The 22,564-nt window shown below is 44.5% G+C and overlaps 1 protein-coding gene, 1 long non-coding RNA gene and 1 other non-coding gene across 3 annotated transcripts in view; 1 reads left to right on the top strand and 2 right to left on the bottom strand.

Moving 5' to 3' along the window:
- Window positions 1-9,124, top strand: part of Epb41l4a (erythrocyte membrane protein band 4.1 like 4A) — a 209,476-nt gene extending 200,352 nt beyond the window's left edge. The window contains exons 19-23 of the mRNA XM_028762721.1: window positions 2,671-2,718; window positions 3,485-3,553; window positions 6,625-6,735; window positions 6,860-6,941; window positions 7,956-9,124. Coding sequence (XP_028618554.1) covers window positions 2,671-2,718; window positions 3,485-3,553; window positions 6,625-6,735; window positions 6,860-6,941; window positions 7,956-8,084 — 439 coding nt within the window. The 3' untranslated portion in view covers window positions 8,085-9,124. The remainder of the gene's footprint in view (window positions 1-2,670; window positions 2,719-3,484; window positions 3,554-6,624; window positions 6,736-6,859; window positions 6,942-7,955) is intronic.
- A 331-nt stretch (window positions 9,125-9,455) lies between these two features.
- LOC114617263 lies at window positions 9,456-10,538 on the bottom strand. Its single transcript, XR_003710755.1, has 3 exons — window positions 10,271-10,538; window positions 9,956-10,017; window positions 9,456-9,584 (listed from the first exon to the last, which is right to left on the bottom strand). It is a non-coding gene; the product is annotated as an uncharacterized LOC114617263 (long non-coding RNA).
- Window positions 10,100-10,232, bottom strand: LOC114617274. Its single transcript, XR_003710758.1, has one exon. It is a non-coding gene; the product is annotated as a small nucleolar RNA SNORA13 (small nucleolar RNA).
- Window positions 10,539-22,564: the final 12,026 nt, after the last annotated feature.

The following is a 22,564-nucleotide window of genomic DNA, read 5'->3' on the forward strand; positions in this document are numbered from 1 at the left end:
AGTCAGGGGTGTGTGTGGAAGTCAGGGGTGTGTGTGGAAGTCAGGGGACAACCTCTGAGTTGGTTCTTTGCATTTACCTGGGGATGGAACTCAGGTCACCAGGCTTGCCAGGAGGTGCTTTTACCTGCTGAGTCATTACACACACACCTGCTGAGTTATCACACACACACACACACACACACACACACACACACAGAGAGGCATGCATACACACATACAAGTGTGCACACATGCATATTTTTTGTTTCCAAAAATAAATGTTCCTTCTCCTCACGTCTCACGCTTGCCGTGGCAGCCGTGGGTTGTGTGTCCCTTGCAAATTGCCTCCTTATCTTGTAAACGAGTTAAGCTTCAGACCACTTGCATTCAGATGACACCCGTCTTCATCTGCCCTCTCTCACTGTCAGGGACCCCGGTCTCACCCCCCTCTCTTTTAGTACCCAATCCCTGCCTGAGCTCAGCGTTGTTTCTGGGGTCCCATCCTGGGTCATTACAATAACTTGTCCACTCACTTCTCTCACCTAATTTTAGCTACTTTCAGAATCGTACTTTTCAGGTTGGGGGCAACTTTGTCTTTTCTGGGTCACTTGGCAATGTCGAGTCATTTAACAGTTTTAATTACATTTATTTATTTGTGTGTTAGGGGTCAGGCGGGAGCTATGTGCCTCATCATGTGTGTGAAGGCCAGAGAACAGCCTTTTGGGAGTTTCTACCACGTGAGTCCCAGAGATTGGACTCAGGTCACCAGACTTGGTGGCAAGTATCTTTACCTGTGGATTCATTTCATGGGCTCCCCAGAATCACTGTTTTCTTTAACATTAAGGAGGCTACTGGCTTCTAGTGGATAGATGTTGGGGTGTCACTGACCTAATCTTACACAGCACGGGGAAGCTCCCAAAGAATTAGTGCTCAGAATGTCAGCAGTGTGGAGAGTTCAAAACCCACGGGAACATGAAGGCTGCGAATCCACCTTTCCAGTGTCCCTGAGAGGACAGGTTGTCAGCACAGCAGCACCTCTACCTCCACACCGAGTGACAGACTGTTGGGTGGCATCCTCTGAGAACTGCATGCTGACCCAGCATGCTTAGCGAGTGGAAGAACAGCTTAGTACTCTGAAATCTTTGCACCTTCTTAGTTACCATTTAATGGTTTGGCATACTGCCCAGGGAATCAGATGGGCAGAGTGTAGGAAAGGCAGGTTTTGTTCAGGAGCCCTTCCAGACTGTTTGTATGATCTTTAAAGCATAGAATTTTATATGACAAAAATCAGTATTCAACGGCATTCTTAGTCAGACATCAGGGCCTCGGCTCCCACCCCTGACCGTACTTCATTCCTCTTCATTTGACCTAAGGAACAGATTCTGGTTGTCCTCTCACCCAGTCCACACACACAAAGGAAAAGCCACTTGGTCTGTTCTGTAGCTAAATAAATAGCTTATTGTAGTCTGAGGATTCAGAAAGCCAGAATGCCCAAGGGACAAATGAAAGCATTGACAAGATTGTATGCTGAAAGTGACACTGAACATCGGTATGAAACTCCAGAGGCTGGGGTGATCCGGTGGCTTAACTCTTGGCGGTTATCGTCATGGCTTAGGACCCTTTGGGGACCTCCCGCTAGATCTCTTTTCTCCTGAAGAGACAGTGTCAACAACTGAAATAAGTTTACTATTCCTTGCTACAGTGGGGGTTCACAGCTAACCCTGATGTACGGTCTGAACATGAATAGTGACATCAGGTTTCTTGTTCTAGGACATTCAACGTAATGCTATCTATCATTTCTGGTCTTCAGGGAAAGCGCATCAGCATGAGTGGAAGCCACAGATAGGCTCTGTCCTGTGTGGCCTACATTTCAGTGCAGGATTGCAGCTTGAGATGTCACATGAAGGGGGACATTATTGTACCACTTGCCTCCCCTCATGGCTGCTGCTTGTGCTAGGTCATTGCAGATCATGTTAAGAGTCTTACAGTGGGCGACAGAAATGAATTCTCTTCTGCTTAAATGAAGTGGACAGTTGGTGAAATGGCTCAGCAGGTTAGGGGTACCTACTGCCTCGCCTAGGGACCGAGTCCGTGGGATTAGCATGGTAGAGCAGAGAGCTAAGTGCTGGAGACTGTTCTGAGTGAACAGTAGTATGCACACATATGCACACATAAGTAAACACAATGAAAACGTAGATAGTAAGCTCAGGAACCGGCGCTCCTAAATTACTGCCCATTGTCCAGTCACTGCCAGAGGGTTTGCACATGCTTCCAAATGTCTGAGCTCTTTCCTGATTTTTCTATGTAGCTTTTACTTGTGATGTATAGTGCCTTGCTATGTAACACCAGCTGGCCAAGCTGGCATCAAATCTGTGGTGAGACCCCTGCCTCTGCCATCAAGTGCTGAAACTATGGGTCTGTCACCAAGCCTGCCTTCCGGGCTCTTTCATAAACGAAGCTCTGGTGATGTCACTGTTTTATTTATGTACATTTATGTGAGTTTTTCAGTCTCACTGACCAATAATAAATTAACCTGTTACCTTTTTGTTGATAATATAATGGCTCTCCCTGCTCATGTTTCCTGTCAGCAGCTGGGTGGCAAGCGAGACCTCCCAAAACTATTGCAGGTAACTCTTAAGGTTTGTGCATGACACATATTGTAGGGGTGAATTTTGTTTCATTTATTTACAGAAGAAGTCCTGATATCCAAGCAAAAGAAGAACTGTGGAAGCACATCCAGTGAGTGCTGGGTCTCCCTAATGGGTGCAACTTTAGACTATACATGTAAATATTGTACAAGCATGAACGCACACACACATACACAAGAACGTTTTGCTTGCATGTATGTATATGCACCGTATGCATGCATGGTGGTGCTGGATCCCCTGGAACTAGAATTATGGATGATTGTGAGCCACCATGTGGGTGCTGAACCTGGATCTTCTGCATTAAAAATTGGTTACAAGATACACCTGTGCTACTGCAGGGAGCCTTGCTCTGGCTCCCTGGCAGGTGCCATGCTTGTTCTGTATTGTCTGATGCTGACATCAGGGTTGGGTGTTATACACCAGCAGCTGTCTACAGGCAGGTCAATGCCTCCTGTCCAAGGTCACTCCTGTAAATGCCTCTCAGCTAGACCAGTGGTTTACACAAGAATGCAGAGAGAAGCAAATCCATATAGAAAAGAAAGGCACCACCACAGGGTGAGAAGCTTATCAGTGCAGGAAGTGGGGACCTGAAGAGAGTGGGCCTAGAAAGGAGGGGAAGAAGCCAAGGGCTACAGAAAGAGTTTCTCTCATTTTCCCCTGAACACATTCTAGTTTTCATAGCTTTGTGCATGTCACGTGTGTGTCATATCACACATGCATGCTATTTTTTTTAATAAGCCCACGTTTTGAGACAAGGGCAGAAAAGGAAAGCATTCCAGTTTGGGAAAGGTATTGGTATGTGTGCAGGCCCGACGGCTTTTCTTGTTTCTTTTAACCTTATTGCTATTCTTTCCTAGGAAGGAGCTTGTGGACCCATCTGGATTGTCAGAAGAGCAGTTGAAAGAGATCCCATACACTAAAGTAGAGTGAGTACAGCTTTGAAAGTCTTCACCCAGTTTTATTAGTATATTACTAATAAACTAATAAAAGTATTTTACTTTTTTTTCTATTGCTATGACAAAACACCATACCCAAGGAAACAAAAAAAGAAGTGTTTAATTTGGCTTACAGTTTCAGAGCATTAGAATCCACCTTAGAGTCCGGGATGGCAGAGCAAAGCTGACAGGAACAACTGACACTTATTCTGATCCAGCATAGAAAGCAAAGAAGGCACACTGGGTTGGCTCAAGTCTTTTGAAACCTCTGCCCTACCCCAGTGATACACTTTCTCCAACAAGGCCACACCTCCTAATCCTTCCCAAACAGTTCCACTGACTGGGTACTGAGTATTCAAACATGAGCATCCGGGGGCTGTTCCCGTTCACACCACCACAGGAGGGAACAGTTTGTTCTTACACTGTGGTCCACGCTGTGTTTCCATCTGTATCTTAACAGAGGTTAATGTAAGGAACGAGGAAGAAAGGTGTATAGAACTATTCTCTCCAGTGGTGCCTCAGGTTTCTAATCCTTGAACTTGGGAGGCAGAGGCAGAAGGACTGACACAAGTTCAAAGTCAGGTTGGTTTCCTGTGAGTTCTTGGCCAGTCTGAGCCAAAGAGTGAGAGACCCTGTTTCAAACATTATAAAACTGCTCTTGTTCCATACTTCATGACTCTCAGCTCTTCTCTTCTGCTTGTCTGTACATAAACAGTTACAATAAATGATTAATAATGTCCACTTAAAAAAGATTTTTTTTTCTGGCTGAGGTACTCATTGATAAAAGAGTCAGTTTTGTCTTATCATTTTAACACTGAGAGAGAATTATATTTACTGCAAAACTGTCATATGAGCTAAAGTTCCTATCTGTGGTGGTTTGGACATGACTGGCTCATGGGAAGGAAGACACTATTAGGAAGTGTGGCCTTGTTGGCAGTATGTCTCTGTGGAGGTGGGCTTTGGGCCTCCTATGCTCAAGCTTCACCCAGTGTGGAAGAGAGTCTCCTCCTGACTGCCTTTGGATCAAGATGTAGAACTCTTGATTCCTCCAGCACCAAGTCTGCCTGCACATTGCCATGATGATAATGGACCGAATCTCTGAAACTGTAAGCCAACTCTTGACTAGAGCTGCCTTTATATTTTGTCTTTGTAAGAGTTTTTAAATGTTGCCTTTATAAGTGTTGCCTTGGTCATGGTGTCTCTTCACAGCAACGAAACCCTAACTAAGACACCATCTTAGGACTACACTGAACTGAACAGGCTTCGTGAATGCTCAGCACCAATCTCCAGCCCTGACTGTTGAGCATGTATTGGCTATTATGTGCCTTGTAGTGGGTCAAGGGAAAACCGGCCTGGATTGTGTAACCTAGAAGGCCTGGATCGTGTAACCTAGAACCTGAGTGCTCTCCTGCTCTGCCTCCAGACTCTGAGATCACAGGTGTGCTTTACCTAGTTTGGTTTAACCACTAAAATGTAAATACATCTGAGAATTCGCTTGAATTATCTTCAGGAATATGGGAGGAGCACACTCTGTTACCTCCTCCTCTCTATGACCCAGTATTCCCATCCAGAAAAACTGAGGCCCAGCTTCCCAGCCTCTTCCCACTGGCCAAACACCTCTCATTACCTTGTAATTGTTTTACTATGCATGTGTATGTATGTGTATATGTACGTATGTATGTGTGTATGTGTATATGTACATATGTATGTGTGTATGCATATATGTACATATGTGTATGCATGTATGTGTATATATATGTATATGTACATATGTATGTACGTATGTACGCTTGTATGTATGTATGTATGTGTTCACCCACATGTGTGGCACAGCTTGTGGGAAGCAGTTCTCTCTTTCCATCACGATAGTCTCTCTGGGACTCAGGTCAGGCTTGGCGGCAGGCTTGCCAGCCCTCTTCCCATCACTTTTAGGTCAAGGATTGATTTTTTTCTTTTTAAAGTTAAGTGTTTCAGAGAATTACAGCATATAATGGGACATTCTAAGATGTGTCCACACTGTGAAGTCGTTAGTCAGGAAGGCACACACGTCTACCACCTGATCTTTATGTGTGCATCATGAACACTGATGCATTCAGCAGTTTCCCAGCATGGATGGTGTCAGCTAGAACTGACTTTCCTGACAGGAAGCTGAAGCTTCTGTCTTCACTGTAGATCCTTTTTTCCATATTCTTGAAGAGAACTCAACTGAATTCTCAGAAGTGTTCAACTCTTAGTGGTTAATGCAGGCCAGGTAGAGCACCCCTGTCTGGAGGCAGAGGCGGGAGAGCACTCAGGTTTCAGGGCTACTTAGGTCTACAAAGTCCAGGCCAGGACTACATCATGAGACCCTGTCTCCAAACAACAGCAACGAAAGTTGTGGTTACACACACATGTGTGTGCACACACACACCCTCAAATCCTCACACACTCACACGCTCACTCACATATACACACTCACTTTCTCATATGCATACACCCACACACTCTCACACACACTCACACACTCACACACATACACACTCTCACACTCACACACACATGCTCACACACATACACACACACCTTCTCACATGCATACACCCCGCCCCGCCCCACCCCACACAATGAAGAGCTTGCCTTGCATGAGTAAATAGGGGAGCATTTGCTTTTGTAAAGTACTGTAAAATTTAGACTACTGCTTTCAAGGACCATAAAAATTAAGTTCTTAAAAACAAAACAAAAAACCTTAAAACAAAAATGCCCCTCCAAACAACAGCACCCCCCCCCAATGCAAAACAAACCAAACCCCATCCCTGTCTGAGCTAGGTGCAGAGAAACATACATATAGCTGAACTCAGCGTGTGGGATGTGGGGCTTGGGGATCAGGAGTTGAAGTCATCTTCAGTCTGAAGCCAGCCTGGACTTCAGGAGACCCTGAATACAATTAAAAAGCCACCCGCAAAAGAAACATGAGAGTCAAGAACAGCTGAAAGTTGCTTTCAGTTTAGCACTCAGGAAAACTGCACACTACCATGCTGTTGATGTCTGTGTTTGTGTCCTCCCTTTGTCCGGTTTCCCCTCAGGACTCAGGGTGACCCCGTCCGCATCAGGCATTCGCATTCCCCTCGGAGTTACCGGCAGTACCGGAGATCCCAGTGCTCAGACGGAGAGCGATCCGTTCTCTCGGAAGTGAAGTGAGTGGTCAATCCCATGGCTCCAGACAACACAGCCCGCAGAGCTCCCTGCCTTGGCCAGCAGGTGGAGCTTAGGATCTGAGTTCTGTCTTGTTCATAGACTCTGACGCTTTCTCTTTGGCAGCTCAAAGACAGATCTTGTACCACCACTTCCGGTCACCCGCTCCTCGGATGCTCAGGGGTCTGGAGGCTCTACAGTTCATCAGGTTAGTATAGGTTTAAGGCATCCTACTGATGAATACATATATAAAATTTATTGTGTATGAGTATGGTCTGTGTGTTAAAGAATTGCTTTCAGAACTGTTTTACATGGTTCTGGGATTTGAACTCAGGTAGTGAGGACTGAGCTACAAGGCTTTTACCCACTGAGCCATCTTGCCAGCCCAACAGATGACATTTTAAAAAAAGTTATTGTTTTTTTTAGTGAGATAGGGTCTCACTTTGTAAGCCTGTCTGGCCAGGTACCTCCTTTGTTGTTGATCAGGCTGGTCTTGAACTCACAGACTCTGCCTGCCTCTGCCTCCCATGTGCTGGGGTCAAAGGTGTATACCACAGGTAAGTAGCCTACAAGAATTTTGAGAAGCATCCTGTGCTTTCAGAAATTCCTTTGAATACAGTAGCTGAGTCTTTATTCTCAGATGTTTATACATATGAAGCTATAGCAACCAAAGTCATCTCTAGCTGACCTGAACAACTGTTGTGAGGCCCTGTGGGTGGGGTGATGGTCTTGGCGTTTCCAACTCCTGGGTATGGTGTGCAGGTCAGGTAGGCAGTTGACCTTTCTTGCCCTGGGTGGCAGTGACATGTCCCAGATGACATGAACTCTGTGCTATCACACTGTACACGAACCATTTCATGGTGTAGCTCACTGGAATAGAACCAGGGATGCTTTTGCCTCTCCTTTCTGGTCTTTAGAAGAAAGTGTTGTTAAGGAAAGTCTCTAAAGTACATAGGTAAATTGTGCCCAGTTTTTTATGAAAATTGATGTGTACCCAACTGTCAGACCAAGATTAAACACATGTGGTTTTACAGTTAGTACTAGAAAATTTTCTCTAATTACAACAGTGTCATAAACGAATAGTTTAGGGTGGCCACACTAGTAGCTCAGGCTGGATTTGCTCTTCCTGGGGTTACAAGTGTGTTCCTCTACACCCAGCTTCTGGTGTTGCTTTTAAGTACTTGATTTGGTTATTTTGACTTTTAACATTTTTTTTTTCTAGAGAAGAAATGGGTCTAAAGACAGCCTGATTGAAGAAAAATCTCAGCTATCTACAATCAATCTGGCTGGAAAACACACAGCAAAAACAATAAAAACCATCCAGGCTGCTCGTCTCAAGACAGAGACTTGACCCGGTTAAGGGGTGTGGGGTGGGGTATGGAGGTGTGTGTGCCACTGGTACTTTTGAAACTGTGAATTAGATAATTATCTACATATCCTGGACATGTGTCTTTAGCACAAGAACATTAGCATCTCTTACGGATTAAGGATTTATGCACAGCATTCTTGTGCTGTGGGCCTCTGGAAGGACAACCTTATAAACTCACTGGATTCCACAATCTTTGCTGAAATTCTGACCATCCAACTCCATGTTTCTCCTCTCTCCACCACAGCCAATATGAGAGGCTTCTAATGAGCCCCTGGATTCCTGACCCACATCAGACTGTAGTGACTTTTATTCCCACAAAATGGTTTGTAATATTGTTACTTTGTGACATTAAGTCCCATGGTTATTTACAAGTAATGTAAAAAGCTGTTAAGTGTTGATCTGAATTTAAGTGTCCTTGTCTTGTGTTTTCTGAAGAAAAAAAAATAAGCCCATGTGAGGTTTGTCCCTGACTCTACACACCTGCCCACCCATGTTCCCATGGACCTTTATCTCTGCATGATGGCTTTTCAGATAGGAACAGTACTCAGAACCCTCTGTATCTGCCATCAGCTGTGACCTATCCTTTCCTGTAGCGGTCTCTAGCTCCCTTGAAATTCTCCACTCAGTTACTATTTAAGCCTTTTCAAGACAAGGTCTCAGATACCTGCCTCTGCCATGCTGGAGTTTTATTACTGCCCAGTAATTCAACTTTATGCCACAAATGCCTCCAGCTATTTGAGGCTTCAACTGGGGGCAGACTGCTCAATGATAAGTGTTTGCCAAGCTCTACCCCCAACTCCCAAGGTTCAACTGTGGCCTTTGCTTCCCCCACAAAACTAAAACCAAATTCAAGGATTCCTTCCCAGTGTTCTGTCTCAATGTCCTCTTCATTCTTCTGCTGTAATTCTAGGGCCTCTTCATCCCCACGTCCTTGCAGCTCACCTCACTGGGGTAAGCTCTCATTGCCCACCTGTGTGCCCTGCTCTGGCTCCCTCTCTTGCTTTAATAAAACCTAAGCCTTAGTGGTCTGGTCTCTTTACTACTTCCTTAACTCTTTGTACTGGATCACTTTTCAACTTTGCTCTGCAGTGGTACCTCCCCTCCCCTCAGATTTCCATGACTGATTCAGATCTTGGATTCACCTCACACAGCATTTGTGGTACTTTATTCTAATGCTTAGGACACTTTAAAGTAAAATTTATGACCACGAATACCCAATGTACTAGCTGTCCCTTCCTGTTAAGCAAAAGGAGATTATGTCAATCTAAGCTGAAATAGCTCTACCTATCAGTTTAGCTGTTACATATGAACCCACAGTAAGGCGGCCGCCAATCACAACATACAAGCCTCAGAATAGTATCAAAGTATTTATTCATAGCCTTGTTACAAATGTGCATTCACCTATGTGGAGTTTTGACCAGCTTCCCACAAAACTTAAATGGCTCATGCTTCTAAAGATCAAATTTCCAAATCAAGGACATCCTAAAAGAAAAGATAAAAAAAAAAACCGCTTTAAGTGTCAAAGTTATCTGGTAACATAAACCCCCACCAAAGCCTTGAGTGTTGAAAGCTACCTAATTTTTGACTTGTAGGTTTGGCAGTTTTTCTAGCTAATAAAGATCCAAACAGATTTTCAAACCCACTAATGTACTATTTCTGTTCAGTACTATGTACTCAGGAAAAAAAAATGCATAAAAGTTAGCCAATGGGTAAAGGCTGTGTCTCTTACATTACAGTCTATGTTAATTTCAGATAAGTACCGGCAATGCAATACAATCGAATCAGTAAGACTCATGATTCAGCATTCCAACCTAAAAGGAAATCGCAGAACTGGTGCTTTGTAGTCATCCTACCTTAAGCCACTTTGTGCTCCCGCGTGTTGTTCAGGAAGTATCCGTCAGCTTCAGGCACTCACCTGTTGAACGAGTAAGAACTAGTTAAAGGTACATTCCTGGCGTTGGACAGTAAGTTCACTTGCAAACACCAACTAGAGTAGACTTTGTTACTTATGCAGCTCCTACACCCAAGATACCAAACTCCAGGGAAAGGAAAGGCCGCAAAGCATTACTTTATGCCTTTTTTGACACCACATTCACTAGTGACCAAAAGTGAACGGGCAACACAAAGGCTACATGAATAGGGCGTCAGGCAGTGGGCAATCAACCTACCTTGTGACTTGGATGTCCGCTCCATTTCTGCCCCGTTGTGCGCCTGGGCACATGGCGAAGATCTACAGCCCAAACGGCGCTCGGCTTCCACACCGACCTGCTTCACCCGGGGTCCCGCGAGCCGTGCTCCTCACACGGCCACCGAGTCCGCGCCATCTCCCTATTTTCAGGGAAGGGGGCGTAGGCGAAAGGCTGCCGCGGACAACCTAGATCCCACGCCAACTACCTCCCAAACCCCAGCTTCCAGGCACACCATGCTGCGCGCCGCGCGAGAGCACAGAAAGGACGCATCGCTCTCCCACAATGCTTTTCTACGACCGGAAGAGCCCACTGTCCGCGGGCGCGGGGGGAGAGATAGATTGTACCACGGACGCCGCGCTCTCTCCTGCCCCCGTGTGGCCGGAGGGAGAAGTGCACCGCGGGAGGCTGTGGCGCCGATTTCCTAGAAAGAGGGCGCTCACCCGGCCGGCCCCTTTGCTTTTGTGGGACCGGTTCTGCCCCGCACCCAACCCCGCGCGGCAAAAAGGAGATTTTGTCAAGTGTGTGTCCAGCTATGCCTCCTTTCTGGGCCCAGAGCATTTGGTCAGTGATGAGCAGCGGGCGTAGAGCTGAAGGAGCTCAGACCCAGAGCCGGGGGAGGCTGGACGTTTCTCCTCCGGATAAGGAGCAGTAAAGTCGAAAATCTAAAAAGCAAAACCAAAATCAGTATTTAGGACATACATGGTCCAGTTTCTGTCTGAAGTGGACTGGAATGGGATGCGAATGATCTCTCTTGCAGTCTAGTGTTGGACAATCGATAAACCAAAACCAAACAGCTTTAAGATCCAGGAAGAGTGAGGTGTGATGCCGCACACCTATACTCCCAAGCAGTTGACGGAGGAGAATCAGGAGTTCAGGTTCATCCTGGACTACTTACTGATTTAGAGGCCAGCCTGGGCTACATAAATCCCAGTCTCAAAACAAAATCCACATACCACCACCCAACAAGAGAAGCTGGGTTGTGGAGGAAGAGGCCTTTAATCCCAGCATTTGAGAGGAAGAGGCAGAAGATCTCTGAGTTCTAGGTCAGCCTGAACTTATACTGAGTTCCAGGCCAGCCAGGGTTATACAAGTGAGACCTAAGGCTATAAGTGAGACCTTGTCTGGAAACTAAACAAAACAACCAGTATTATTCAGTAGAAACACAGTGAAGATTACAAGAGTAACTTTAAATTCTCAAATTACCAGATTACAACATTACAAAACATGAAAACTTAATTTGAATAATAACCCAACATTCATAAAATTACCATCAGAAAGTTTTAATACGGTGCTTTGATCTTTTAAATTTTCTTCAAAATCTTAAAAATATCATCAATCATAAAATACCAAAAAAAAAAAATCAACAAATTCCAGTTTAGAAAAGGGACATTTTATGTGTCTCCTAGCAGAGGTTCTGAACTGGTTGCCTCACACCCAAACCATCACTCCTTATGAGAGAGATGAAGGACTGAGACCAGCTATATGGCAACAATAAAAATTCTCTTTTAAATAAGTCTTGTGCCTCATCTAAAGATCACTGCCTCCCTCCCTTCCTTCCTTCCTTCCTTCCTCTCCCTCTGCTCACCTTGAAGCAGTTTCTTACTATGTAGCCCTGGCTGGTTGGTAGCCTAGGCTGGCTTTGAACTCACAGTGATACTGCTGCTCCAGCTTCCTGGAGCATCATGATTACAGCACCATGCATGACTTCAGCATCTTTGTTTCTTTAAAGCATGCTTTCAAAATGAATGAATGAATGAATGAATGAATGAATGAATGAACAAATCTCAGTAAATTGAGCTGTGTTCACTAAACACCTAGAGCATCACAACTACTTTTTCAAAGTAGTTTGAAAAAGAAGAAAAGAAAATATCCCCCAGATGAGTTATCTTCACACTAGAACTGCCCCGAGTAAGTAAGACATCTGGGGCAATAGCCACATGCCAGTGAAATGTGTTGTGATCAAACAGAGGTAGTGTGTAACTCCTGATCGGCTCTGAGAGGTCATCGTAACATCTTGTGTGATGGAAAGGTTGGTTTAGGGAGACAAGTGCCATCAAGATTGCCATTTAGACACCAAAGAGTACACTATGAGGATTGTGGTGGCTTTCATCTTGACTTCTTGCTAGAGAGAGCCAGAGTGAGGACATTTTCTGCTGTTAGGGCTGGCAGCAGATCTAGCTGTACATCTAGTTCTGACACTTAGGTTATACGCCACTGTTCCGAGCCTGAATTTCTTCATTTGCAGGTAACAGCCGTCTGTATGTGTACAAACCAGAGCATAAAGACTTAAGGAGGGTTATGCTATATGTGGTGCAAAATGACATCTAATGAAGGACTCAAGTGAGCTGAGCCCAACGCTTCCTCTTTATCCCAAGCAAGCATTGGCTCTTCGAGCAACATGATCTTTAGGAAGGCAGGGTGCCGGCTTCTGTTTAATGGCTTTACATTTGTCCCCACCTGGTTCTCCCCACTAAGCTCTGGAGAGCACACAGAGAGGTAGAGCTTGCTCACTGTGTCCACACTAGACCAGTGGGAGGAGTCCAACAACCATTTCCAAGTTCTTCATCTTTCTGATGACTCAACTACATACATCCTGGTAGGGAAAGTGATTAAGTACAGGCAAGAAGAAAGGACACAAGCTGGAGAGAAGGCTCAGTGGTTGAGAGTACAGACTGCTCTTCCAGAAGTCCTGAGTTCAATTCCCAGCAATCACATGGTGGCTCATGACCATCTGTGATGGGATCCAATGCCCTCTTCTGGTGTGTTTGAAGACAGTTACAGTGTACTCATAAATAAAATAAATAAATAAATAAAAGTGTAAAATAAAAGACTCAGATAAAAGCGGAGCATTGGAAAGAGAGTCTCAAATCCAAGGCCAGCCTGGGCTGCTGAAGAACATCTCAAAAATAAAAACATTGGATGTGGTGGTGCATACCCAGAATCTCAGCATTCTCAGAAGCAGAGGTAGGACAGCCTGGGCTGCACAGCAAGACTCTGTCTCAAAGAAGAAGGAGGGAGAGAAGGAGGAAGAGGAGGAAGAGGAAGAGAAGGAGGAAGAGAAGGGGAAGGAGGAGGAGAAGGGGGAGGAGGAGGAGGAGGAGGAGGAGGAGAAAGTGGAGGGGGGATGCTGTAAAGAGATTTGACATTTGTAATCTGCTCTTCCCTTCACTTCTACTTCTGAAGCTGGGGCACCGTGCAAGGACGGGTGGCCACGTGCAACACTAATGAAAACAGAACTACTCCAGTTTTCCTGTGGTAGGCATGATAGTCCTTCAAGATGTCTGCACTGTTATGGTTCATAGGCTTTACAGTGGGATGGAACTACTAACTGTTCCTCTCCCTGGCGGCTTGCACTGCACCTTCCGATACAGTGAGATCCAGTCTTCAGGAGGAGGCTTCCAGGTCAGGCATAGTGTGATACCTCCAGTCCTGTGTCCAAAGCGTGTGATCTCTTCAGCACTAGGAAGGTAAGCAAGGGCAAGAATAGTGACTTGCATTGTTTTGAGAGTGTCATCTGTCCCTGTGACCGACAACTCGAGGGGAGGTTTCACCTGCCAGGTACTGGCATTATTAGATGCCAATTAACATGCACACACAAGTGTATGGCTCTTGGCATGACTACCAACATCCCATGTGGTGTAACATATATGTCCCAATATATGTGTGTACACACAAGTATATATATGTTGAAGTAAGCTTATAATGTATCTTTACGTTTTATTTCAAACACCTTCAGTGCAATTTATCTCTCTCGGCTCTACCACGGCATTACTTTTCCTCCTGGCTCCTCAGATAAGTCCCCCATTTTCTCATGCCTTCTTCTTAACATCTGTCTCTTATTGTTTTGGATATTAGTTTGACTTATGTATATATTTCAAGTCATCGGTGGTAGGGGGGGATATCCATCAAAGAAGGCTGCTCAGGCATGGATTTAAGCCAATAGAAAGTCTTTATTAGCTGGCCAGCAAATCCACTGAGTGTCTGGGATTTCAGTGTAGCCCCAAGCCTTTCTCAGGGTGAACTTTTAAATTTAAAAACCATGTCTTGCTTTGAGATACTTAAGTTAATAGTTACCCATACGCCGAACTACAGGAGACAAAAACCAGGGCTAGTACATTTAGAAACTTTACCAGAATTATGGACTATGATGGTCTTTGTTTTCATTTTGGGAGGTGGTGCTGTCTATGTGCTGAGTTTTATGGCCTGAATAGTACTTTCATCATGGAGTCAGTTGGTTTGAGGGTTTACTAAGATTTGGGGCCCTTCTCCATCACGAGGGTTTATCTACAATTTCTTGCTATCTTGTGAGCTATTGATTATTTAGGAAAAAAAAGAAAGCAAATTAATGGATACTATTTGGTTAACAAAAATTAGAAAATCATGAAACCATTCAAAGGCCAAGTAAAACATTTGCCAGAAAGCAGAAGAATTACATTAAACCTAAAAATCAACCATGGTGTTAGTTTCCTTGTTTTTGTGACAGAATGCTTGCTCACCCAAAACATCATAAGTGTGGGATGATTTGTTTTGGCTCACCATTTTGGAGGGTTCTGTCTGGGTGGATTTGGTTCTATGTGCTTGGACAGAGCGTCACAGGGGCAGAAGTGAGTGCAGGAGGAAGAAGCTTTTCAAATGGCTGACAGGAAACAGGGAGAAAGGAAGTGAACTGGGGACCAGGTTCAACTTTCACATCCCTGTTCTCAGCCACTTCCTCCTGCTTAGCCCTGCCCTTAAGAGCCCATCACCTCTCAGAAAAACACCATTGACAGGGACTAAGCATTAAACACACTAGTCTGTGGGCACACTTTGTATTTAAAGTGCAACAAGGACTGATTTTTTGGAAAGTGGCAAAAAATTGATATCAATGAGCACTAAGAAAATACTACCATGCAAAACAGTAAGTAAAGTTTATCTAGTGAATAAACAGCTAAAGGACTAAAGAAAATAATTTGTGATTTTGATTTGGTAGTAATGTATTCAAGTGAATAAAAAGGACATTCTATGTATTAATTGACCAAATACTTTAAATAAATGTGATTTATAAGTAATAGTATCCTTAATAAAATATTTATGTTTATTTATATGAGAAATTAAGGAAGCTAAAGATAAAATGAGGCATTTTACAAATGAGAAATTAAAATTTAAAATATACAAAGGAATCCTGTGAAAATGTTTATTACTTTTTTCGTTTATAACAAGACTAACATTTACTTGTTTTGAGACTAGGCCTCCAACTTAATAATAATGTAATAAAGGATGATCTCAAATTACTGATCCTCCTGCCTCTACCTTCCAAGTGCTGGATTCGAGTCCACCTCCACTCCTGGGTTATGTGGTGCTGGGGTAAAACCCAAGGCTTCACTCTGCTAGACAAGCCTCTTACCAACTCAGCCGAGCCCACAATGGAACTCTTGGCTCTGTCAATCTTTATGTTGATTTCATTGAAATCCAGGTAAGCCTATGGTTGGATAAGCTTTGTTATTTTTTTCTTTTTTCTTTTTTTTTTTTTTTTTAGAAATTTGGGGTATATGTGTCTTTAAATTGTTTTCTTACAGTCTTTTAATTATAAATTTTGGTTATTTGTTATGCTAAATAACAGATCAATGATATGATTTAGTAAAATGTGCCTATCTTAGTTCGATTAAGAAGGACAGTGTAATAATCCCCTCTGCACCATTTTAGATATCTTGCAGGGGAGACTGATTTAATGAACGAGGTACTGCTGCAAAGAACTGCTGAGTAAAGAAGGCCAATTCAGAAAATCCCATCAGGCTTGATGTAAGTATACATAATGACCACCAGATGGCAGTAGAAGACAACCACAAAACCCACCCTGATTTCTAGACCTGCATTCACATAACACTTCAATTGGAACGAAATTAGTATTTGACCAGAATATACTAGATTCCATTTTTTCAAGGTTGGTTTTTATACTAGTTAAAATAGACCAGGCATTGATGTTTTAAAAAAATTCTGATTGAAAAGACTTGTTTTTTTCTTATCCATTTAAAAATTTTAATTAATTCATTAATTGCATTTTAGGAGTCTCTCTCTGTCCCTCCCTCCCTCCCTCCCTCCCTCCCTCCCTCCCTCCCTCCCTAATTCCCTCTCTCCCTCCCTCCCCCTCCTCTCTGTGTGTGTTGGGGCATGTGTAAGTCAAGGTCTGCCTATGGTGGTCAGACGACTATTTGTGGAAGGCTGTTCTCTTTTTGTCCCCAATGCTGGTTTCAGGGATTGATCTCAGATCTACTGGCTTGGCAACAAGCACTTCACCCACTGAGCCATCTTGCCATCTCAAGATTTGTTTCAACATGTAATCCAAAAGAGCGTACTATATATTCTGGTCCAGACAGGAATAGAACATGTTTGGGTGGTAGCATTCTGTGTACCACAGATGCAAATCTCCTAAACCAAGAAGGACCATGGAGCTGATGTACTGGACGGGAGTTAGCCTGCCTGGAAACACGGGACGGGAGCCAGCCTGCCCGGAAACACAGGAATGGGGGCTGCATTACTAGGATGTCTCAATTGTGGTTAGTCTGTGTTCTGTGGTAGACTTGTTTGTTTGTTTGTTTCTTTCCCCTTTGGTCAGGTATAGCTTCACTGCTGTGTTGAGTCCCACATCTGAAAACCAATACCAGCTAGATAGAAATACATAGCCTCAAAAACTGTGACGAAAGGGCTGGAGAGATGGCTCTGAGATAAAAAGCACACAGTTGTCTTCAGACTAGAGGACCAGAGTTCAGATCTCAGTGCTCGTGTTGGGAGGCTTATGATCACCTGTTATTAGCTCCAGGGGTCCAGTGCCCTTGGCTGGCTTCCGGCAAGGACCTGCACACATGTGCACACACACACACACACACACAATTTTAAAGATTTTTTTCAGTGACTAGATTCATGTGGCATTTGTTTACTGTCTTTGTTTCCAAGGGTATTTTTAGAGAAGTCTGTCCCCTTGCCAGCCTCTCTGCTGCTAAACACCACAGGGTTATCTGGGGCTCAGCGAGCAGGAGGCAGCTGCACAAGGAGGAGTCTCTAGTGAGAAAGGAGGGGCAACAAGAGCAGCAAGCACAAAGCCTGTAGCTTTCTTCACTCCTTTAGTTCAGTCACTGTTAGATTCAAAGTCTCTCAAGTCACATCCTGGAGACTGGGAGACTTGAAGCCTGGCATACAAACTCTCTCCGGAATCATAGAACCCAAGAGTAGAGCTGGCAGATGGGAGTGGTTTGCAATCTTTCCTTCTGCAAGATTGGGATAATCATTGTGTTCTGTAATGTACTATCAAATAAATGGTTGGTGATTCTCTAGGTCGTGAGTTATTCATAAGGCTCAGAATAGGTTCAACACCCACCCCAGCAAATTTCCTCTTTCTTTTCTTTTTTCTTTCCTTTCCTTTCCTTTTCTTTTTTTCTCTTTCCCTTTCTCTCTCTCTTTTCTCTCTCTCCTTTCTTTCTTTCTTTCTTTCTTTCTTTCTTTCTTTCTTTCTTCCTTCCTTCCTTCCTTCCTTCCTTCCTTCCTTCCTTCCTTCCTTCCTTTCTTTCTTTCTTTCTTTCTTTCTTTCTTTCTTTCTTTCTTTTGCTTGGTGTCCAGAGCTGGGAAGGGCTTGGGACTTAGAAACCTGCATCTGAGTATGATTCTTGTCACAGTCTCAGTGCACTTCCAGATGAAGTGACACGGGAGCTGTGATGTACGGTGGTTGTGTGTACTGACACCTCACTGACTGTTCAGGAGATTGTTATTAAAGGGAAGAATACTAGAGACGGCTCTAGCTTAAAAACATTCTGTTCAACTGGAGGTTTATTTGAAGATACCAGAGGAACTTCTTCAATTTGATATGATGTGAACTCAAAGATACTGAGTTAAATGATCAAGTCAGTGGATTAAAACAGGTATCTAACAGGGTTGTGTATGGGAGCACGGACATGGTGAGAGTTTGTAGAGACACGGGCACCTTCCTAGCGATGAGTAAGCATTCATAGCTCACTCCCCAAGTTGTATCAGTACAGCTATGTTGCCCGATCCTTCAGTGTTACACACAGGGCTCACAGCTAAGTAAGACTGGTGCTGATATTTCTCCCCACCAGGCTGCATAGCACCTTTGGGGCACTGTACAGGCTAGCCTGTGGAGAGGAGGCTTCAGTCTGCTAACAGCTTGATTTCTCTGTGTCCTGCAACCAAGGTCTGTGGTGTCTTCAGTAGCAGGGTCTTACCATCTAGTAACGATGGGCAACCACCAGCAGTGCCGATTGTCTGTGTTGTTTGGGAGCTTTCTGAACAACAGCCTGTAGGTGGCTCACCCAGAGTCTTGCTCTGTAGGCCAGCGTTAGCCTCCTAAAAGGTGGGATTACAACTGTGAGCCACCATGCCTGGAAATATTAGGATATAAAATATAACCTTTGTTCCTATTACTTGAGAAACGTGGTCAAAGACCTAAATGTCAATACAACACAGTCTGTTCAAATACCACCCCATCCTAAAGGAGTTCAAATACCACCCCATCCTAAAGGAGTTCTGGGTAGGTTATCCTAAGCAGTTGTACAGCTAGCTCTTCCCATGCAAGCCGTTGCTCAGCCCTGGGGTTGGTGTTAGAGCTCCTGATGAAGGGGGATTCAAGATGCTGCTTCCCCTGTGAGGAACAGCTGGGCTTACCTGAGATGCGTCTCCTGCAGCATGAGAGACTAGGAGAGTGGCATGCATACAAGAGCCCTTGGCTGGAGCAGCTGTTCCTGGCAGTGGTATAAAGGAGAGAGAGGGCTTGGGTAGGGCATTTTCTCTCAGCAGCAAAGAAGCATGGTCCAGTTGGTGCATCTTCTAGGTCAGACGTGGGCTTATTTTCAGGGTCTCTTTCAACAGCCTTGCCACAGTGGTGGACTGTCTGCTCCGGCTTTTCCACAGTGGTGGACTGCCTGCTCCGGCCTTTCCACAGTGGTGGACTGTCCACTCCAGGGCTGATGAGAGCGACTATCAGTAGACTGTTGACGGAAGACTTGTGTGACAATCTCTGGCTCCAGACTATCTGGATTTAAGTTCTGTCTCTGCTGTTTGTACACTGTGGTCATGGGCAGAGGTAGAGCCAGAGCGGGAGAAGAGGGCAGGAGAGAGAGCGCACCAGTTAAGAGCACTGGCTGCTTTCCCAAAGGATGGGTTTGATTCATAACATGCACAGGGGACTCACAGCCATCTGTATCTCCAGTTCCAGAGGATCTTCTTTCGGGCTCTGTGGACACTGCATACAGTTGGTGCACAGATATACATTCAGGCCATATATATATATATATATATATATGAAAGCTATTAGTGGGAATGCAGGAGCAGTGGGTGGAGTCTGGACAGGAAACCATCTGACCAACTTGGGTCTTCAGGTATTTCACCTACGGAAGACCCAGGTCCCCCAAGTTTTGTAAGCTCTGGTGTCTGCTGTCACCACAGCCAAGACTTGATGTGTATATATGACTTCATATTTACTTATACCTAGGCTTTTCCAGAAAATTACACGTCCATGTTTTCTATCTGGTGGCATACTGACTGTGTTTCCATACGTGGTTCTCCAGTAGTTTTCATCTCTGCTATATTTTCCACAGAGAAGCTGAGTAAGCTAGGGCGTGCTGAGCATGTTTGCTTGAGGCTTCCCCATGGGAATTCTGCTGATCCAGTCTACATATGGTGTCTATATTTTCTAGTTGAAAATTCACAGGCCAACTAAATTCTAGATGGTAGAAGAAATGATCCATTAAATATAATTAAATGTCGAAGAGTTCCCTGGACCTTTTGGAATGCATGAATTATTCATTCTCTTCTTATCCATGACTAAAATTAGTTTGCTTTTGAATTTTAAGTATCTTTAGAACACAACTTCTGTCTAAAAAGTATAATTATCAATAAGTTATCAGTGTCTGGTAAGCTCTGGAGAGGGATCTTGACCTAGCTAAGCTATTTTAAATGATACAGCAAAGTATGTGTTCAACCCAACGAAAACCAGACATAGCTGGAACATTCTAAGTAGACAGGAAAGGCGAACAGCCATACCTCTGGTTTGTTGCTGGGATTCCTAATTTCTGGATTATAATATCAATGGCATTACTTGGTTACTTAGGGAAACAAATGTTCCATTAGTTTTTAAAATAATCATTTAAAACATTTGAGATTATAATATATACTTACATTGTTGTTGCTGTGGTAATATTTTAAAATGGCATTTTCTTGGGCTGACTATCTAAGAGGCGGCAGCTCTGTTTAGCTCTGCTGCCATTTTCCTCGGCCAGAGGCCACGTGCACGCTGCAGCGTGGGAGGTGGCTCTGCCAATCTCCCACGGTATCTCCACAAGATTGGGCTGAACCCAGACCATCCTGCCATCCACGTGGTACCTGGTAGAAATGAGACTCTAATGCTTAATGATTAATCAAAGGCTTTATATGTTTGGTAATGCTCAATAACAAGATGCCCACAAAATTGGAGGTGTTTCCCAATTAACTAACCTAGATATAAGTTGTTACCCAGGACTGCTCCTGGTACATGCGGGGTCATCCATGGCGCCTCCTACATCTCTGCCTCTTGCTCCTCCTCTCCTCTTTTCCCTCTCCTTACTCCTCCTCTTCCTCTCCTTACTCCTCCCACCTTACCTCCTCCCGACTTGTGGGGAAGATTTCCCCCTACACATTGTTTTCTCCTTCTGTTCTTCCCTCCAGTCCCCTCCACCTGGTTATCCAATTGAAACACACCAACTGATTATTCAGTATCAAATAGTCAACCCACAAAATGTAAATTTATTAGTTTAGCTTTTTTTTTTAATTTTGGAAAGTTTTTTTTTAATTGGATATCTTATTTACATTTCAGATGTAATCCCCTTTCTCCCCCACCCAGGAACCCCCTATCTCATCCTCCCTCCTGCTTCTGTGAGGATATGCCCCCACCCACCCTCTGACTCCCACCTCCCCACCCACGATTTCCTCCACACTGGGGTGTCCAGCCTTCACTGGACCAAGGACTTCCTCACCCACCTGTGCCTGACACTGTCATCCTCCCCTCCATATACAGCTGGAGCCATGGGTCCCTCCCTAAATGCTCCCAGGCTGGTGGTTTAGACCTAGGAGCTGTGGTTGGTTGGTATTGTTGCTCTCCTCTTGGGGCCGCAAATCCTTTCAACTCCTTCAGTCTTCTTTATTAGTTTAGTTTTTAAAAAAGATTTACTATTGTTTTCTTTGTGCATGTGTGTGTGCTGTTTGTGTGTGTGTCCTCAGAGATGTTACAGGTGGTTGTGAGCTGTTCACTGTTGGTTTTGGGTACCGGAGTCTGGTCCTTTGGAAGGGCAGCAGACTGTCTTAACTGCAGAGTGAGCCCTCTCTCCAGCCCACCTCATTTGTTTTGTAGGCAGTCTTTTCAACAGTGCTGAGCAGAGAAGCTTCAGTTTAGCACTGTCCAGCAGTTACAGAAGAGCAGAGGCCGCAGCCGAGCGTGCAGCCGAGCGGTTTCTCCGCCCGCGGCACTTCCTGATGTAGGACATCCTAATTCCATCTCTCCGGTTTAGATCCACAACGTCTCTTCGTTTTCTGCTGTCTTAGGACACACGCAGCCTGCGGAGGGAGCTCATTTCAAAAGCTTAGTTGTCAATTCATTTACCTCTAAAATCTTAGTCTCCAGAAAACCCCAAACCCTATCAGCCCACAGGGGGCCTATTTATGTTGGTAACAGGATGGGATATCACGTAACATAAACGTTAGTTTCTGTGAAATGATGTAATTTTAAGGAGGGAGAAGTAGACCAATCTCTGTTCGGAGAGCACGGCTGTGTCCATGATGAACCAGAAGGCAGCAACAACGTCAGTTATGACTCCAGGCTTCTGGTAGTATTGTTGTTTGGCATATTTCCCCGCTTGTACTGGGGTTGCTTCAGGTGACCTGGACCCTCACTGGGCTAATGGATCCCTTCTGTGGACCTTCTCTCTGCTGGAGTCGATGAGAAAACTGCTGTTCCTTCCACGCTCCTGGGACGCAGGGGAAGCTGACACCTGTGGAGAACGCCTGGCTGTGGTACAACAGGGCTGGGGTGGAGGGACAGGCGAGCAGGAACGGTGGTACTGTTTGAGGTCTGGATCTGTGTATTGTCAGCTCTTTTAAGTCATGTCTGTTTTCTTTATGTGAGTCCTGTTTCTGTTATTTGTAGTCTGTCTGACATAACCTTCAGGCAGGAATAGCAGAAAAGCCCTGTTATAAGATGTTACTTTCTGGGCTGGGGAGGCAGCTCAGTGATTTATACTGACTGCTCTTCCAGAGGAC

Source organism: Grammomys surdaster, unplaced genomic scaffold (assembly GCF_004785775.1).
Source record: "Grammomys surdaster isolate TR1022 unplaced genomic scaffold, NIH_TR_1.0 135, whole genome shotgun sequence".
NCBI classification, from domain to species: Eukaryota; Metazoa; Chordata; class Mammalia; order Rodentia; family Muridae; genus Grammomys; species Grammomys surdaster.